At 36.5% G+C, this 15945-nt stretch overlaps 1 protein-coding gene across 1 annotated transcript; it reads right to left on the reverse strand.

The window, feature by feature from the left end:
• Positions 1-2447: 2447 nt before the first annotated feature.
• On the reverse strand, positions 2448-14517 carry lpar3 (lysophosphatidic acid receptor 3). Its single transcript, XM_052124079.1, has 3 exons — positions 14424-14517; positions 12493-13249; positions 2448-5252 (listed from the first exon to the last, which is right to left on the reverse strand). Exons 2-3 carry the CDS (start codon positions 13232-13234, stop codon positions 4939-4941), a joined length of 1056 nt encoding a protein of 351 aa, XP_051980039.1. The 5' UTR covers positions 13235-13249; positions 14424-14517; the 3' UTR covers positions 2448-4938.
• Positions 14518-15945: the final 1428 nt, after the last annotated feature.

Consider the following 15945-nt stretch of genomic DNA (forward strand, 5'->3'; position numbering starts at 1 on the left):
CTGGCTAAAAATTATGTGTCTAGAAGTGTCCGAAATTATCTTTTCAATTAAGAGGCAATATTTTCCCAATATTTTATACCTTTTTGAGGGCATATTCTTTTTGATAAAAAAATACAATAAAATAGCACATTCACTGGAGTATAAAGTGTGACAACTAGCATGGTCTCCCATAGGCAATGCCTTTAAATGAGATGATATAATGGCTGAAATGTGATGGTGCTGTATGCATCATAATAATAGTACAGCTCAAGGGATGATACATTTGAAAAAGCCAGCTTTGTAAGTCACTCTCATCTGAACTTAAAAATCTTGTTTTTAACGGCGTATTCATAAAAGGAATTGGAAGCAACTCCTCCGCATCAGTGACCTTTTCAGGTGGACGCTGAACCCAAGCCATTTCTAAACCTGTGCAAACATAGTGTGCCTACCTTGAGGAAGCTTAATAAGCAAATACCCAACATCTGAGTGAATATACCTAAGCAAATGTTTTACTTTTTGAACATAATCCCCTATGTAAGTACACACTGTGTGCTGTGCCAACATCTTATTTTGTTAGCTTACCGATTAAGAGGCTTCTTAAAAATATATATTTTCCACATTCAAGCCCAAAAGCATTCTCTCTTCCATTCCCTTTCCTTCCTTTTTAACCTCTTTATATATATTTTTTAAGGAATAGTTCACCCAATAATACATATTCCACTGCCATTAAATCTTATCTGATTAGACTCAATAATTTGTTAAAAGCTGCACTTACCACCACATCTGATTATGTTGTAATAATTTGGTACATTTTATGGACCAGCAGTCATATGCAGTGCTGTTTAGATCATGCTAACCCTCAACATTCAAGATGTGGAATCATTTTACATTCTCACTTCAGCAATAAGCTTTAAATACAATGTGACAAACAGGATACTAATTGTAAGGGAGGTTCCACAGGAGGAAACCTAAGGTTAAGGGTGAACAAGTCATCTCAAACTGAAATCCAACCAACAGTATACACTCACTGAGCACTTTATTAGGATCACTATAGTCCTAAAGTGCCAGACATTGTCTTCTGCTGTTGTAGCCCATCCTCCTCAAGGTTCGACATGTTATTCTGCTCACTACAATTGTACAGAGTGGTTATCTGAGTTACCGTAGCCTTTCTGTCAGCTCGAACCAGTCTGGCCATTCTCCGTTGACCTCTCTCATCAACAAGGTGTTTTTGTCCACAGAACTGATACTCACTGGATGTTTTTTGTTTTTGGCACCATTCTGAGTAAACTCTAGAGACATTGGGCGAAAGGCGGGGGACACCCTGGACAGGTCGCCAGTCCATCGCAGGGACTGAGAAGACATGCTTGTTTTAAACTTTATATATTTTGAATGTATTAAATTCTCACCACTGTCAGAGAGAAAAAAAATTCTGGGTTGACAGCTGACAGTAACAGTGTTTACATGTACGGCAATACACTGATAACTATCTAAAATCAGCTTACTGCAAAAATCTGACAATATCTGGCATTTGCATTTGATTTTAACTTGATTTACAAAGGATTTAAAATCATTGGGTTATTCCCTGTATTTGATGTCAAAACATAAACAGACATGTGCACAACACTTGCAAACATTGGATAAGCCGGTAAAAACAGAAAGCAGTTTACGTGCAACACGGATTCAGATATTGAAAAACAGATGAAAAACTTTGTCAAACAGAGGGACCTTATTCACTCCCATCTGTGTTTTTTACTGGAAATTTTAATACATTTAAATTATAGTGCAGTTGTACATAAAACTTTTACAGAGCATTTGTGAGATTTAATAGAACAGTAGAAAGAGTTTACAGTTGAGCAACAAAGAAGCCTCAGATTGATTGACTTGTTCCCTGGGGAAATAGGCTCATCCGTGATGTAAATTTAGTTAAAAACAGTTTACATATATACAGTTTAACAAAATAGGCTATTTCTGCTATTTTAATAAAAAATATTTGCCACGTTCAGCTTTTAAACCAGACTAAATTACAATATTTTGTCATTTTTACAAATTGTGCTGATTAAGAAATTTTAAATATATATATATATATATATATATATTTTTTAAAGCTTCAAAGATTAGTACTCCTTTTACATTTAAAAATGAACCTATATGAAAATATACGACTCAAAGTTTCATAACATGTTCAACTCCGCAAATGTACCTTAACTGCACTGTAAAAAGTGGTAACATGGAAGCTATTTCTACCTTATCTAATGCTTAATGTTAGTTTTGCTGGTGTAACCTAATGTAGTCAGGTTGATTCACTGATGTTAAATTATACATTTGTCTTGCATTTTTGTCTGTAACGCATTATATAGTATAATGTACTAATGTTTGTTAGTGCAAGCTATTATAAAGTGTAACACAAAATGATTCATGTTTTTTTATTACAAAATGTAAAACTTGATGTACAAAATATACTTCCGTTATTGTGGTTTTCTTTTCACAAGCACATATGGAACAGTGTTTCAAAAAGGGAACAGGTTCCTTTGCCGGAGTTTGTAAATAAATTTGAACCTCCACACAGACTTTCTTACTCGGGATTTAATTGATACATCAGTATATGGGACCATCTAGACTGAAACAGCACTTTCAAAGCTTGAAACAATCTTAGAGATACAAAAGTGGAAAATAATAAGGTAAAACGTGCCCGTTAATACATTTCAAGTTAATACACTTCAAACAGAGTGACATATGTACATAAGTAAACCTTTCTAAAGGGAATTATTTCCAGTCCAGCACTTCACTATTTGTTTCATGATTAAAAAAATTATTTAAATAATTTAAAAAGATTTATTTTATGGACTTTTGAAATACCAATCACATTAGACCAGTACAACACTCAAACAAAATCCCAATGCCATTAGGGTTAAGCTGACATTTATCTTTGCAGAAATGGTGCCCACACCGGAAGTATAAAATCATCCTTTTTAGGCTTGAATACGTGACATTCTCAAACAAATCACATAAGGACCAACAATAAACAGGTAGTTTAAGGCATATTGTATGCAAAGGTTTTGCCAGTGTTATCAGGAAAAGCTGGTTTTCCAAGGTACACCATCAGAACTAAGACTCTAGTTGTTTCATCATATTGCTGCAGGCTTGCACACTTGGAATTAACCGGTGTCGCAACTCCAATAGCACGGCTGTGGAACTCAGGTGAGCAGTTGTGCCACAAAAAAAATTGCATTAGATAGGGTGGGGTGTGTGTATCCAGCCAGTCGAAGATTTAAAGAGAAGAAAGCAGTTTTTATGACTCAATGCAAACGCATATAAAAATGTGACATTCCCGTGTGTGCCGCTTAAAAAAAGCCAGATGCAATGCAACGAATACAACAAAACACAGGTGTCCAGAATAGTGATTTTGAAAATGTAAGTTCTTTTTAAATATACATGGCGTATATCCTGTGAGAGGCTCTTAAAAAAGCTAGATGCAATGCAATGAATAGAACAAAACGCAAATGTCTCGAATAGCCAAAATAGTAAAAAAATAAATAAATACATTGTCAAACATGTATGTCTACCATGTTTACATAGAAAAACAAAAAGCACTCATTTGAATAGCCCCAAAGTGACAGTTCAACACATAGATGAACCTATGTTTTATTTTTTCCTCTGCCTTTGAATTTAAAATTTATTTTAAATATTTCATTTTAAATTAAATTGTTAGGCAGGTTTATAAAAACCTTTATAAATCAGTTAATAGACTAACTGTACAACAATAAGTCTTAGGTCTTTACATATAAAACGGCATAAAGACAACAGCAATATCTGTGTGTGTATAATGTACATAGTCCAATTTATTCACTACATAAATAGACCACGTTTATCGTGATTGTGATTTACTATAAACAAATCGTTTATTTAACAAAAAAAAAACATTCTCACAATTCCTTTTGAAATGCATATGCATTCTAAAGCGTTTTTGTAATTAATTTCTTCTGTATTGACAAAACTCTCTCAAATATACAGTATGTTATTGACAGTATAGGCTACTACACATTTTTTTACATTAATATCTACAACATAAGAATGATTTACATACTACATACATGATGTGATTTCAAAAGATTGCAAGACTTCAAGACTTTTTTTCAAGACTTGCCAAATACAGTACAGTATATTTACAGTGAAAGGTAAATTAACAAATTCACACAGATGTTATGCCAGTAGAGCATACAAATTGATATGCTGAAAAAGCTGAATTATTGAGGTAAAATAAAACTTTAGAAGTGCTTCGGGGACATGTGCTGGTGTGTTGTATTCATGCTTTGACATGGCGCTTGTGGGCAACTCCAGTTGCAGTTTGGCTTGTGTAATTTCCAAATCACACTGGATGTGTTCTCCCTGTCATTTCCTTTTACCTCTCCACTGTCCAATCAATAAAAGTGGCAAAAAAAATGTAAAAAAAAAATTTACTTTGTACCCTGTGATAAAATTCCCAGTCCAACTTAAAGTTGAAGCATCATTTCTGTTGAACTAGTGTCACCAAATGTAATAGGAAAAAATAATGACTGATTTCAAACAGGTTTCAGGAATACTCCCCTCATCTGCTATTGGTCGGCCAAAACAGATAGTTCCACCCCGAACTCACATCATTGGTTTAGCCAATGTTCCTATTTTGAGTCAGTTGGGATGCTCAAAACAAATGGAGGGATGTTTTGACGGTGCCACAGTGTTCAAACTTTCAGAAAGTCAACTTTCAAATAGCTTACTTATAGCTAGCTGACTCTGCAAATAAAGATGGGATACAAGTACATTTTAAGTGTTTTAACCATTCAAAAAATTACAACCCCTCATCTCTGAGAGAAGAATGGAGGAGAATTTCAGAGCAATGCCACGGTATGTTATTGAAATTGGCCACGTGGCCTTCATAGAGTCAAAATACTGTCTGGGGGGGCTTCAAGACTTCAAAATCTCCTATGTGGAGACCTTGCTGTCCTCTGTTGGACTCTCTTTGAGGCTGGTGCTGGTATCCCGACCTGATCCTCTTTGAATGTTGGCCTTGGACGACCTCTGTCGTCTGGTTCCATTGCAAACACAACGCATGAGGTTCTTAATGGTGGTCCACATCTCTTCATCTCTGCAAGAGTAGATGGTTGGGTTCATGACAGAGTTGAGGACGGCGAGAAGCAGCAGCCAACGTTTGAACTTCAGGACGTTGCATCGCTCACAGTTAAGTCCATCCATGAGCAGAACCACGAGTCCTGGGGTCCAACAGATCACAAACGCTCCTGAAGAGATATCCACAAAGCTGTTTTTAGAACATCTGGGATTCAATGGTCTCAAGTTATCAAAATAATATGGCTTATTGCTTTTATAAAACAGTGGCAACACAAATACAATCTCTACACTAACTGAACAAGCTGCATGCCTGAGCCATATGGATTTTTAAGGGGGGAAACGGTGTGTTGAAAAAGCCTTATGATGCATGCATACACCTTATTTACAACAACTTAATTTATAACAACTTTATTAGTTACACCGGTACACCTGCATATTTATGCTATTGTCTAATCGGCCAATCATGTGGCACCAGTGAAATGCATAAAATCATGCAGACACTGGTTCAGGAGCTTCAGTAAATGTTCACATCAACCATCAGAATGGGAAATATTTCAGTGATTTTGAGCATGGCAAGATTTTTGGTGCCAGATGGGTATCTGTAACTGCTGGTCTCAGAATGCAAATCACATCGAACCTTGACGCAGATGGGCTTCAACAGCAAAGAACAGAATGCGGAGTCTGCAGTGAGCACAGGCTCACCAAAACTGAACAGGGAAAGACTGGAAAAACATTGCCTTGTCGTGGTCTTCTACTATTGTAGCCCATTTGCTTCAAGGTTTGACATTTTCTGCTATTCTGTTCACTTTAATTGTACAGAGTGGTTATCTGAGTTACTGTGTCTTTCTGTCAGCTCGAACCAGTCTTGCCATTCTCTGTTTACTTCTCTCACGAACAAGGCATTTCCGTCTGCAGAACTGATGTTCACTGGATGTTTGTTGTTTTGGCACCATTCTGAGTAAACTCTAGAGACTGTAGTGTGTGAAAATCCCAGGAGATCATCAGTTACAGAAATATTCGAATCACCCCGTCTGGCACCAACAATCATGCCACTGTCCAAATCACTGAGATCAAAATGTTTTCCCATTATGATGGTTGATGTGAACATTAACTGAAGCTGCTGACCATATATGCTTGTTTTTATGCATTGCACCGCTGCCACACTATTGGTTGATTAGATAATTGCAGGAATTTGTAGGTGCACAGGTGTACCTAATGAAGTGGTCGTGAGTGTGTCTATAGACACATATGCATTTTTTTTTTTTCATTTTAAAGTGTCACTTAAGTGTCCAAATACTTCAACTTGGCCACAATGTATGGTCATAAAATATTACATATTATGTTATATTTGTATTATTATTGCATTGGTGGTAAAACATTGTGGTCCCATTGACTGGACAGTCAAGAACATTACCAGGTCTTTCATTACATTACAGAGCTTTCAAGAAATGAAAACAAAGTTAATTGGTTCCCAATCATTCTTTCCCAATGGAAGCAGGTTCCACAATTTGTCAGTTTCTTGAAAATAGGGCTTTGCTGCACATGTTTAACAGCCTGTTATCCTGCTTTAGTAACACGGCCTGTGATTTTTCATTGTTTTCTTTAACCACTTAAAGGGAATGTATTCCTGCACCAACATGTTCAGTAGCCTTTTTTTCACAGCAACAAAGCTGCCTTCAATAACGCTTACCCATAATTCTTAGTTACAGTGAAATCCTGTCTGCACCGCAAAACAAGCTCAGACACACAGTTCGGATCTCAGGTGTAGAACATGTAGAGGCACGTCTTGCAAGTCAAGTCAACAGTCATGCTAACAATAATGAACAATGGCTATGGTTGTTTTCAGTTGGCGAAATGGCTGTAGAACAACTTCTAACAAAAGAATAGCCTCCTATAATTTGAAAGTGTGATAAATGTGCTTATTTGGCTAAATAAAGGATCACTAGAGAGGGACATGCAGAGGTTATGACAAAACCTCATCAAATGGGGGTTCCTCTGTGGTTTCTGTAAAGTTCCCCATTTAAGTGAACACTCATACCCTCTAATCGTATTTATATGCATCTGGGAGAGAAGGGCATGCCATATTTTTTGCAGATGTGAAAAACTGTTCTAAAAGCCTTTTTGCATTTATGCATTTATTACACGGCATGTTTTCCAAAGCATAACCAACAACAGTGGTGAAAAGGATGTGTACCACAGGGCCACAGAATTAAAAAATGGCCACAACTACTTTAAAAGAATACTTTTTAATGGTATGAAGGACCAATACCCTAAAATGGTATCAGTTAGCGCCCAACCAATATATCGGTATTGGCGTATATGTTTACTGATATGCGCAGATATTAAAACTTTTTCAGAACATATAATGCAGAAAACAATGCTTTAGAATTGGTGTGATAACGTAGTTTGTCCAGCAGAGCGCACTCTGACTCCACTGTTTACAGAGCTGAGCTAACGGTGGCTCAGCAGACAGGGCGGAGTTAAGTGGTGCGGAGTTAAGCGGTGTCTTCACGGTAAGCTGCTAACTAGTTTGGAATGTTGTAACTACTGGAATGTTAATAAACTATGACCCCGTAATTTTCAATATAACTAATATAACGTTAACCCTGTCCTCGACAACCATGTCACTCATGTTTATCATGTCTGTTTGCTGTTAGGCAGCTATAGTTTGTCAGTGCAGTCAGTAAAGTAGCAGATTGAAAGGTAAATATCAGAGCATCTTTTTGCAGCTCAGCAGACAACAGTGCGGTGGTTGATTGAGTCTGTTGAGTGTTGATTTCACACTACGTTGTTTCCTATTTGGTGAAACACAGTGTCGGTCCATCTTTTACTCTCCATGACAATGACCTTATAGCTAACTAGCTAACCACGTAGCTACTTTCATTGCTTGTCAGCTGAGTGGAAGCTAATGTGTCAACATGTATTCACCATGTATTTTGTTCAAGATTCTCAGTTTGGTACCCCCTTCAACCAAACAATTCCAGTCATTGCATTTATAATATATAATTTATAAGATTTAGTCTGGTCTGGTTTTCCACCGTTGAAAGTTTCCCCTGAACTTGTATAGCAGAATATGGTGTAACGCCACTGCTGCTGTTTTTCTCTTGTCTCATCAGGTGTAAATGCTTCATCTTTTACAACCTACCCCTAAATAACTGGCAGTATTAAAATAGTCAGCATTTGACTGATACTACAGTACTGATGTTTATTTAGCTATTTATTTTATTTTTATTTATTCTTTATTTTAATGGTCAGCATTTGACTGATACTGAACATACAGTACTGATGTTTAAGTTATTCTTTATTTTCTAAGTGTTCATTTCTAGTATTTGTTGACAATGTATACTGTCAAATATTCTTTGAGTATCTTTGCATAGTCATATTGCTGCAAAATCCACATAGAAAAGGTCTGTTTTTATTCCTGCTCAAAAATTAACTATATAGGCGATCTTACAGGCAATCGGTGAATTTTCCCGTCTAAAATCGGTATCGGTCTCAAAAATCCCATATCGGTCAAGCTCTAGTGTCAGTTTTATTACTAGAGATGAAACAACACTCAAGGCATAAAAAATTTAAACGTGTCACACTTTTATTAGGTGTCTTAAATACTGTGTGGTTACATTAAAGCATTTTATAAAATGTACTTAATGTTTCCATATTGTTCTTTGAAACTATAAAGAGATTTGCTGTTACTAAGGTTAGGGTTTGGGATAGGATCAGGGTCACTGCAGGACTTAGTAAAAAAAAGGAAAGAAAGAAAGAAAAGTACAGAGCCACTTAGAGTACAGGGAAATAATTTATTTATTGAAATAGTTTTGCATTCCCTTGCAATAGTTGTGCATTCTCTTATAAAAAGTTTTGCATTCCCTCTTAACAGTTATGTGTTCTCTCACAAAAAGTACTGCATTCTCTAGAAATCGTTTGCGTTCCCACAGAATAAGTATTGCGTTCCTTCAAAAGAAGTTTTGTATTCTCATGCAATAAGTTTTGCATTCCCTGAAAATAAGTTATACGTTCCGTTGCAATAAGTTGACATTCCCTCATAATAAGTGTTGCATTCTCAAGCAATAAGTTTTGCGTTCCCTCACAATACGTTTTTAGTTCCCTAAATACAATTAACCATGGTTTTACTACAGTAACAATATTTTAATAATATTTGTTGTAAATCCATAATGATAATTCAGGAGAACCAAAACTATGGTAATAAAAATCATAATCATTCTGCCAAAGAACATAGTAAAACCATGGTTAATTTGTGGCACATGTACCATGGTTTTTTAAACAAGAAAAAGGTATTGCTTTACTGGCTCAATCTCCTCATCTAGTATTTTTTAAACAAAGAATTTCACCCTTTTAAAAAGAGCATATGTACAACAGATTAATGTAACCCTTACCTCCAAACATGCCACAAGATAAAGAATGCAGTGTAAAAAGGCATCTGCTTTTAACTGCAATGTGTTCAAGACATAACTGATGAGTATTGGGCTCTAAATTCCACCTTTGATTTAGAACAGCACTATGCATCTTCATTATACAATCTCCTGAGACATTCTGTATATCTTCAAAAACAATTGCCTTAAAACAAATAGAATTTGTCAGGCACACAGAAGTTTTTCCACACATGTGCTCAATTGGTTTAAAGGACACACATCAACATCTCAGAGGTCACGGCCACTCACACTGGTGGTTTGATTCAGATGCCTGGCAGTGTAAAGAGCAGCCTTGTGCAAGATAATTATGCAGCCCTGGAGAAAGCCTGCTGGGAAGAGACGACTCCTCCACTTTGGCCAAGCTAACACTTTTGGCAACCCCAAGCAGTAAGAGATAGGTAACTCCCAAAAACTGGTGTAAAACCAACTTTTCTTCCCCACAACTTTCATCTACTGTGTCTAACATCTACCACGAGTTCCACGAAAGAAAGTCACATGCGCTTGGAACAGCATGAGAAAATGATGATAGAATTTTCATGCCTTTGAAAGGATTTCCAATTGATTGATATATTCATTGACTGTTTTCCATCAGTTTTTCACAAATACGTTTGCAGACAAATGTCTGGTTGGCTGTTGCACATTAAATCAGATTTAAAAAAAAGTTTTGTCTCATGTATCGCAACAGCCATATCAGTAAGGCTCAGGTATGGCGCCTTGATCCCACGTGTAATGAAATAAACCAAAAAAAAGAAGGCAATTCTGACTTTATATCTCACAATTGCATAAATTATATAAACTTGCAATTGCGTGATCTAAAGTCACAATTTTGTGATTTAACCTATGATTTCTAAGAAAAAGTTTTATTTGTGAGTTAAAATATTGCAATTGCTACTTTAATTCTCTTAATGATGAGGTGTAAACTAGTGGTCGATCGATATGGGTTTTTTAATGGCGATGGCGATATCCAGAGAGCAGGGTGGCCGATAGGCCGATACAATGCTGACATGTGGACCGTTTAAATGAGAATGTGTTGCACACCGGTCTGTTATTGTAGTAACATGATGGGTAACAACAAAATGAACTGTGACTGGTCATTTACATGTCTCAGTTGCTTCACATGCAAGCAGGCGATTATCTGCGACCTCAAGAAACAAATCGGCCAAATGGGAAAATGTATCGGCCCATGCGATATATCGGTCGACCACTAGTGTAAACTCGCAATTTGGTTATCACACAATTGCCATTATATATCACGCAACTGCAAGAAATAAAGTTGAAATAGAGAGCAACAGTCCAGTTCTGGAAGTAAAAATCCCATACATTTTTCATAAACTAATTGATTTTCAATGCTTTTATACCTTTAAAGACAGACCTACCATTGAGCTCCAAGGTTGTTCTTCGATTGTCTATGCTTCCATTGAAGCCATCTAACTGCGTTATATCAACTTCATTGTTTAGAAATTGTTTTTAATAGCGGAATTCCTATTGAACAACTACATTACCAATGGTCCAGAATAGAAAGCTTCACCAATCAGAATACTGCAGCGAACAAATCCCACAAAATAATCCTGAAAGCGCCGGCCACTCCCATGACACCCTCTGAATTATGCAAACAAGACGATCTTCCTGCACTCTCAAACTACATATAGATTCGTGTATATCAGAATATTTCACAATAAACATAAATATCATTGTTTCTATACTTATAATCAACAACTTAAAATCAATAGCGTTATATAATTCCATAGTTTTATATTTGATTACGTCTTTCGCAATGCTTCGTGGGACTTCGTGCCCTTATGAAAGACGCCGAGTCCACAGACTCGTACCTTTATCTTTTTGTCCGATTTCCAAAAATGTTTTACCTTAAAACAAAGCCTGTAATATTACTATTTACCTCGGAGCAGGGTGGTTTGGTTCATGCTTTACAACTCTTTAATGTAGGATTTCATGAAAAGTCTATGGAAGAAATGAATGGGGAAAAACTTCCAGAACCCAGATGGCAGAAAAAGTGCGTTGGAACTGTTGTGCTCTATTGCAAGAAATAAAGTCACAGTTGTGAGATATAAAGAATGTAAAACCTCACAAATGTGACTTAATTTCTTGCAATTTAGACTTAATTTCAGGATATAGTTAACAGGTTATGAGATCACTTCCCTTCAATCTAAATATTTACCAAGTCTGGATTGCAAAGTCTCAGAAATATTTACCCACACTGTCCTGCATCGAACATTATTATGGGTGGGTGGCAAGTTTGGTGAAAAATTAGAGATCTCTGAATAAACACTAAATGGACACATTCAGCAGTATAGGAGTGTTCATCATGTTTAAAAGAATAAGGCGTGGACTTTGGACAGCTCATCTGAGTTCTGGTGGCTTGTGGGAAAACTATAAAACAACATCCCCTGTAATTGCTATTGAACTGAGTGACTGAGGAGTCACATTTTACACAAAGGTTAACACCTCATACTGACTGATACATTGTACAGTCTGGAATTTGTGTGGGGGTTCAACATGCTGTTTATGTACAATCAACACTTCCAATCTTCATTTGTCATCATTGAATGTCAGATTGGTTATAATAAAGTGCAATTTTTGTGGCTTTGTCTTGCATATTCATCTTACATATACAATTATTTTGTATTTTCTGATTTCAGTTAATAGAATTTCCATTAATTTCCTTATTGTGCATTGGGCAAATGCAAGCAATATTTGTATATGTATGCTACACTTCTAAAAACAAGTTCAGAACTGTGTTCCTTTATTGCTGTTATATTCTAATAGGAGCATTCTTGTTTAATCATGCAATTACTGATAGGCTTACATACTCAACGGAGATGTCTCTGATTGGTCACCATGATCAACCACAGAAAAAGAATGTTGTAAACATAATTTAGTTGAAGCAGGACTAAATCCAAATGGAATGCTGTAACTGACAATTGCAATTGTAATCTTGATTACTTTTTTGATTGGAACTTACCCAGTACAGTCATCACAGTTTTGATCAGCTTGATCGGCGTCCTTTTGCGATTTATAGCTCCAGTGGTGTGTGTCTTCATGAGCGCTGTTTTCCTCATCACATAGATGTATATCCTCAAGTATATGGACACCATAATGAGAAAAAGCAACAAGTTGGACACAGACCAGAAGATTAGATAGCTCCGGCTAAAGATGGGTGCCAGCTTTGAGCACAGGTCCAGACTACAAATACAATTCCAGCCCAAACTAGGCACTGCGCCCATGAATATAGAGAAACCCCACACTAGGGCAATCAGTAGGGTCACCCTACGTTTGGTAAGGTTACTGTGAACTTTCCAGTTCATGACTGAGATGTAGCGCTCGAGGGCGATCACCAGGAGGTTGGTTAATGATGCAGAGAGACTTGTGTCCAGCAAACCCTGCCGAAAGAAGTAGCCTTGCACGGTCAGTTCGGGAGATATTTTCCCTGTGTTGAACATGAGATACACATAAGCGATACCAGCGAGAAAGTCTGAGGCAGCTAGGTTGGCGAGGAGATAGTAGAAAGGGTAGTGAAACCTCCTGTTGGTGATCACTGCTGTGATGACCATGGCATTGGCCATTAAGATGAAGCAACAGCAGATGGATCCAGCACATTGAACCAGGATGAGCTGCGTTTTTTCCCAATCATTCAAGCTTATGTTTCTGTTTTTGTAGAAAAAGCCCATAGGCTGGTCATGGTAGCAACTGTTATTCCCAGCCATCTTTAGACAAAACCACTGTCGGGGGAAAGGAGATACAAATAAGTGTATTGTCTTAGAAAACAAAGCTTCAAAGATTTCAGTTTGTCTTTTCAAATGAGTCACTCAAAAGAAAACCATACCTCAAATAGTAGAGGATACTATATAATGAATAAGACTTGTCTGAAGGATTGAATATTGTTGATGATTAAAATTATTTATGCTGTTATGGCTTGTGAGTCCATCAAAGCATTTAAAATGATTAGGGGTGATTATTGAAACAAAACACTGTAACCAAAATTTGTTATGGTACATAAGGAAACATTTCACTTGCAAACAAATTACTTTAATTTTAAAAACATAGGCTTGATACTAACCAAGTAAATAAAATGGATGATTTCAACCTTTGGCTCTGTTCTTAATAGAGTGTTAATTGTTGAGTTTTACCCATTTGACAATTAACTTGAACAGTATTTGTAAATATTACTTCATGCAATACAGATATCAGATATATGAACATAAACTTTTAGCAGTGTATATATTCAAATTTCACTAGTATTTGGGAAAATATGCGTTACAGATATGAAAACGTTCCCTGCTAGAAAATGCAGCTTAAGCTGGCAGCTGTGTTTTGGAACATGGTAGCTGGTACTAAACTGGTCCTAAGCTGGTCATGAGCTGGTCGACCAGCTACCATCTAAAAAGCTTGACCTTGTCTCCCAGCTTGGACCAGCTAATGACCAGATTGGACCAGCCAAAGACCATCTTGGACCAGCTGCCATGTTCCAAAACACAGCTACCAGCTTAAGCTGGGATATCCATAAGGAGAATGTTCAAGAATGTGACTTTTACATCAGTGAAACCATTTATAAACATAAATTTAAAATTGGTGTTTTACATATAATGCCATATATCAGATTTCTGTAACTAGTTAACATAAATTATCAATGCACACTACTTACAGCATTTATTCATCTTAGTTCATGTTAGTGTCTACATATACTAATAAATGTTTTACGTTAAAAGTCGTATGAGTTATCTAAACAACGAACGAACATTAAGACAGATTAATGCTATAAAACAGTATTGTTATTTAATGATAGCTAATGGATTTACTTGTGTTAACTGAAAGAACCTTATTTAACCAGATATACCAAATGTATAAAAGCTAAGCCTACAGTTAAATGTTCACAGATTTTTAAAGCAATCTTACCAGAGACAAAGATTCATCAGGTTCTCAGTTCTCTCTCCATTAGAAATCCGAAGTTTCTATCAAGCCTAAAGCGGCTCTTGGCGAAGTATCTGAAGTTTGACCGAGAGAGGGAGGAATAGACTGCAGCTATGGGCGTGGATTGCGCACTGGCCGCAACTACGCTGCTGGTTACAAGAAACACGTTCAAGTAATAATTTAGTAATTCGCGCAATAACGCAAAATTGCACGTAAAAAAACTTATCTGGAGGGGAAACCAGCATTCTGCGAAATACTTATCTATTTATGTATGCGCAATAGTAGTCTAAACTTTTTTGACATCGGAATACACCACTATAATTCTTGAAGAACTTTATTCTTTATTTTTTACTACCCAAATAATTTTTTTTTTAATATTATTTTGGCTCTATTTGTTTATGAAATCTGATTTATGGCCTTATGTGAACATATTTATAAAACGATAGATCATATATATGAGCATGTAGGCTACATATTCAAATTCCATTAGTATTTGGTAACATGCATATGTAAATGGCAATTTTTGACTATTTTGAATGTTGCCATTATGTACAAAGTGAATTTTTATATCAGTGAAAATCATACATGAACATACACTCAGTGAGCACTTTATTAGGAACAACTGTGCTTACTTATTCATGCACTTATCTAATCAGCCAATCATGTGGCAGCAGTGCAATGCATAAAATCATGGGTCAGGAGCTTCAGTTAATGTTCACATCAACCATCAGAATAGGGAAAAAATGTGATCTCTGTGATTTTGACTGTGGCATGACTGTTGGTGCCAGACGGGCTGGTTTGAGTATTTCTGTAACTGCTGATCTTCACACACAACAGTCTCTAGAGTTTACTCAGAATGGTTTCAAAAACAGAAAACCTCCAGTGAGTGGCAGTTCTGCGGACGGAAATGCCTTGTTTACGAGAGAGGTCAACGGAACCAGACTGGTTCGAGCTGACAGAAAGTCTACGGTAACTCTGGTAACCGCTCTGTACAATTGTAGTGAGCAGAATAACATCTCAGAATGCACAACACGTCGAACCTAGAGGCGGATATGCTACAACAAAATAAGACCACATCGGGCACTTTATTAGGACCAGTGTTCCTAATAAAGTGCTAAGTGGGTGTATATTGTATATCTGTTTTTGCACATGTTGCCATATATCAGATTTCTGAAGGGGTTACTTCTTGATGTGCATTGAATTTCCTCATTGTGATTGTGTATGAATATGGAAAATCTTTCTTTTTCTCCCACAGGGCCTATAATAGAGCTCAACAGTCTGATTCCGGAAGTAAAAATCTCATTAATTCTTTCCATAAAAATTTTATTTTCAATATAAACATATAAACCTTTAAAGACAGACCATCCGTCTGCATTGTCAACTTCATTGTTTAAAAATCGTCTTTAATAGACAAATTCCTGTTGAACTATTTTTACCGATGGTACAGCAGAGAAAGCTTCACCAGAGAACAACGGACAACAAATCCAGCGAAATAAGCTTGAAAGTG

This window comes from Xyrauchen texanus, chromosome 50 (assembly GCF_025860055.1).
Source record: "Xyrauchen texanus isolate HMW12.3.18 chromosome 50, RBS_HiC_50CHRs, whole genome shotgun sequence".
Lineage (NCBI taxonomy): Eukaryota > Metazoa > Chordata > Actinopteri > Cypriniformes > Catostomidae > Xyrauchen > Xyrauchen texanus.

Bases quoted from the DNA above. Each gene is read 5' to 3' on its own strand.
- lpar3 (XM_052124079.1), bottom strand. From the start codon at position 13,234: ATGGCTGGGAATAACAGTTGCTACCATGACCAGCCTATGGGCTTTTTC. The intron at 5,253-12,492 runs GTAAGTTCCAAT...ATATCTCTTCAG, and splicing joins AACTGTGATGACTGTACTGG to GAGCGTTTGTGATCTGTTGG.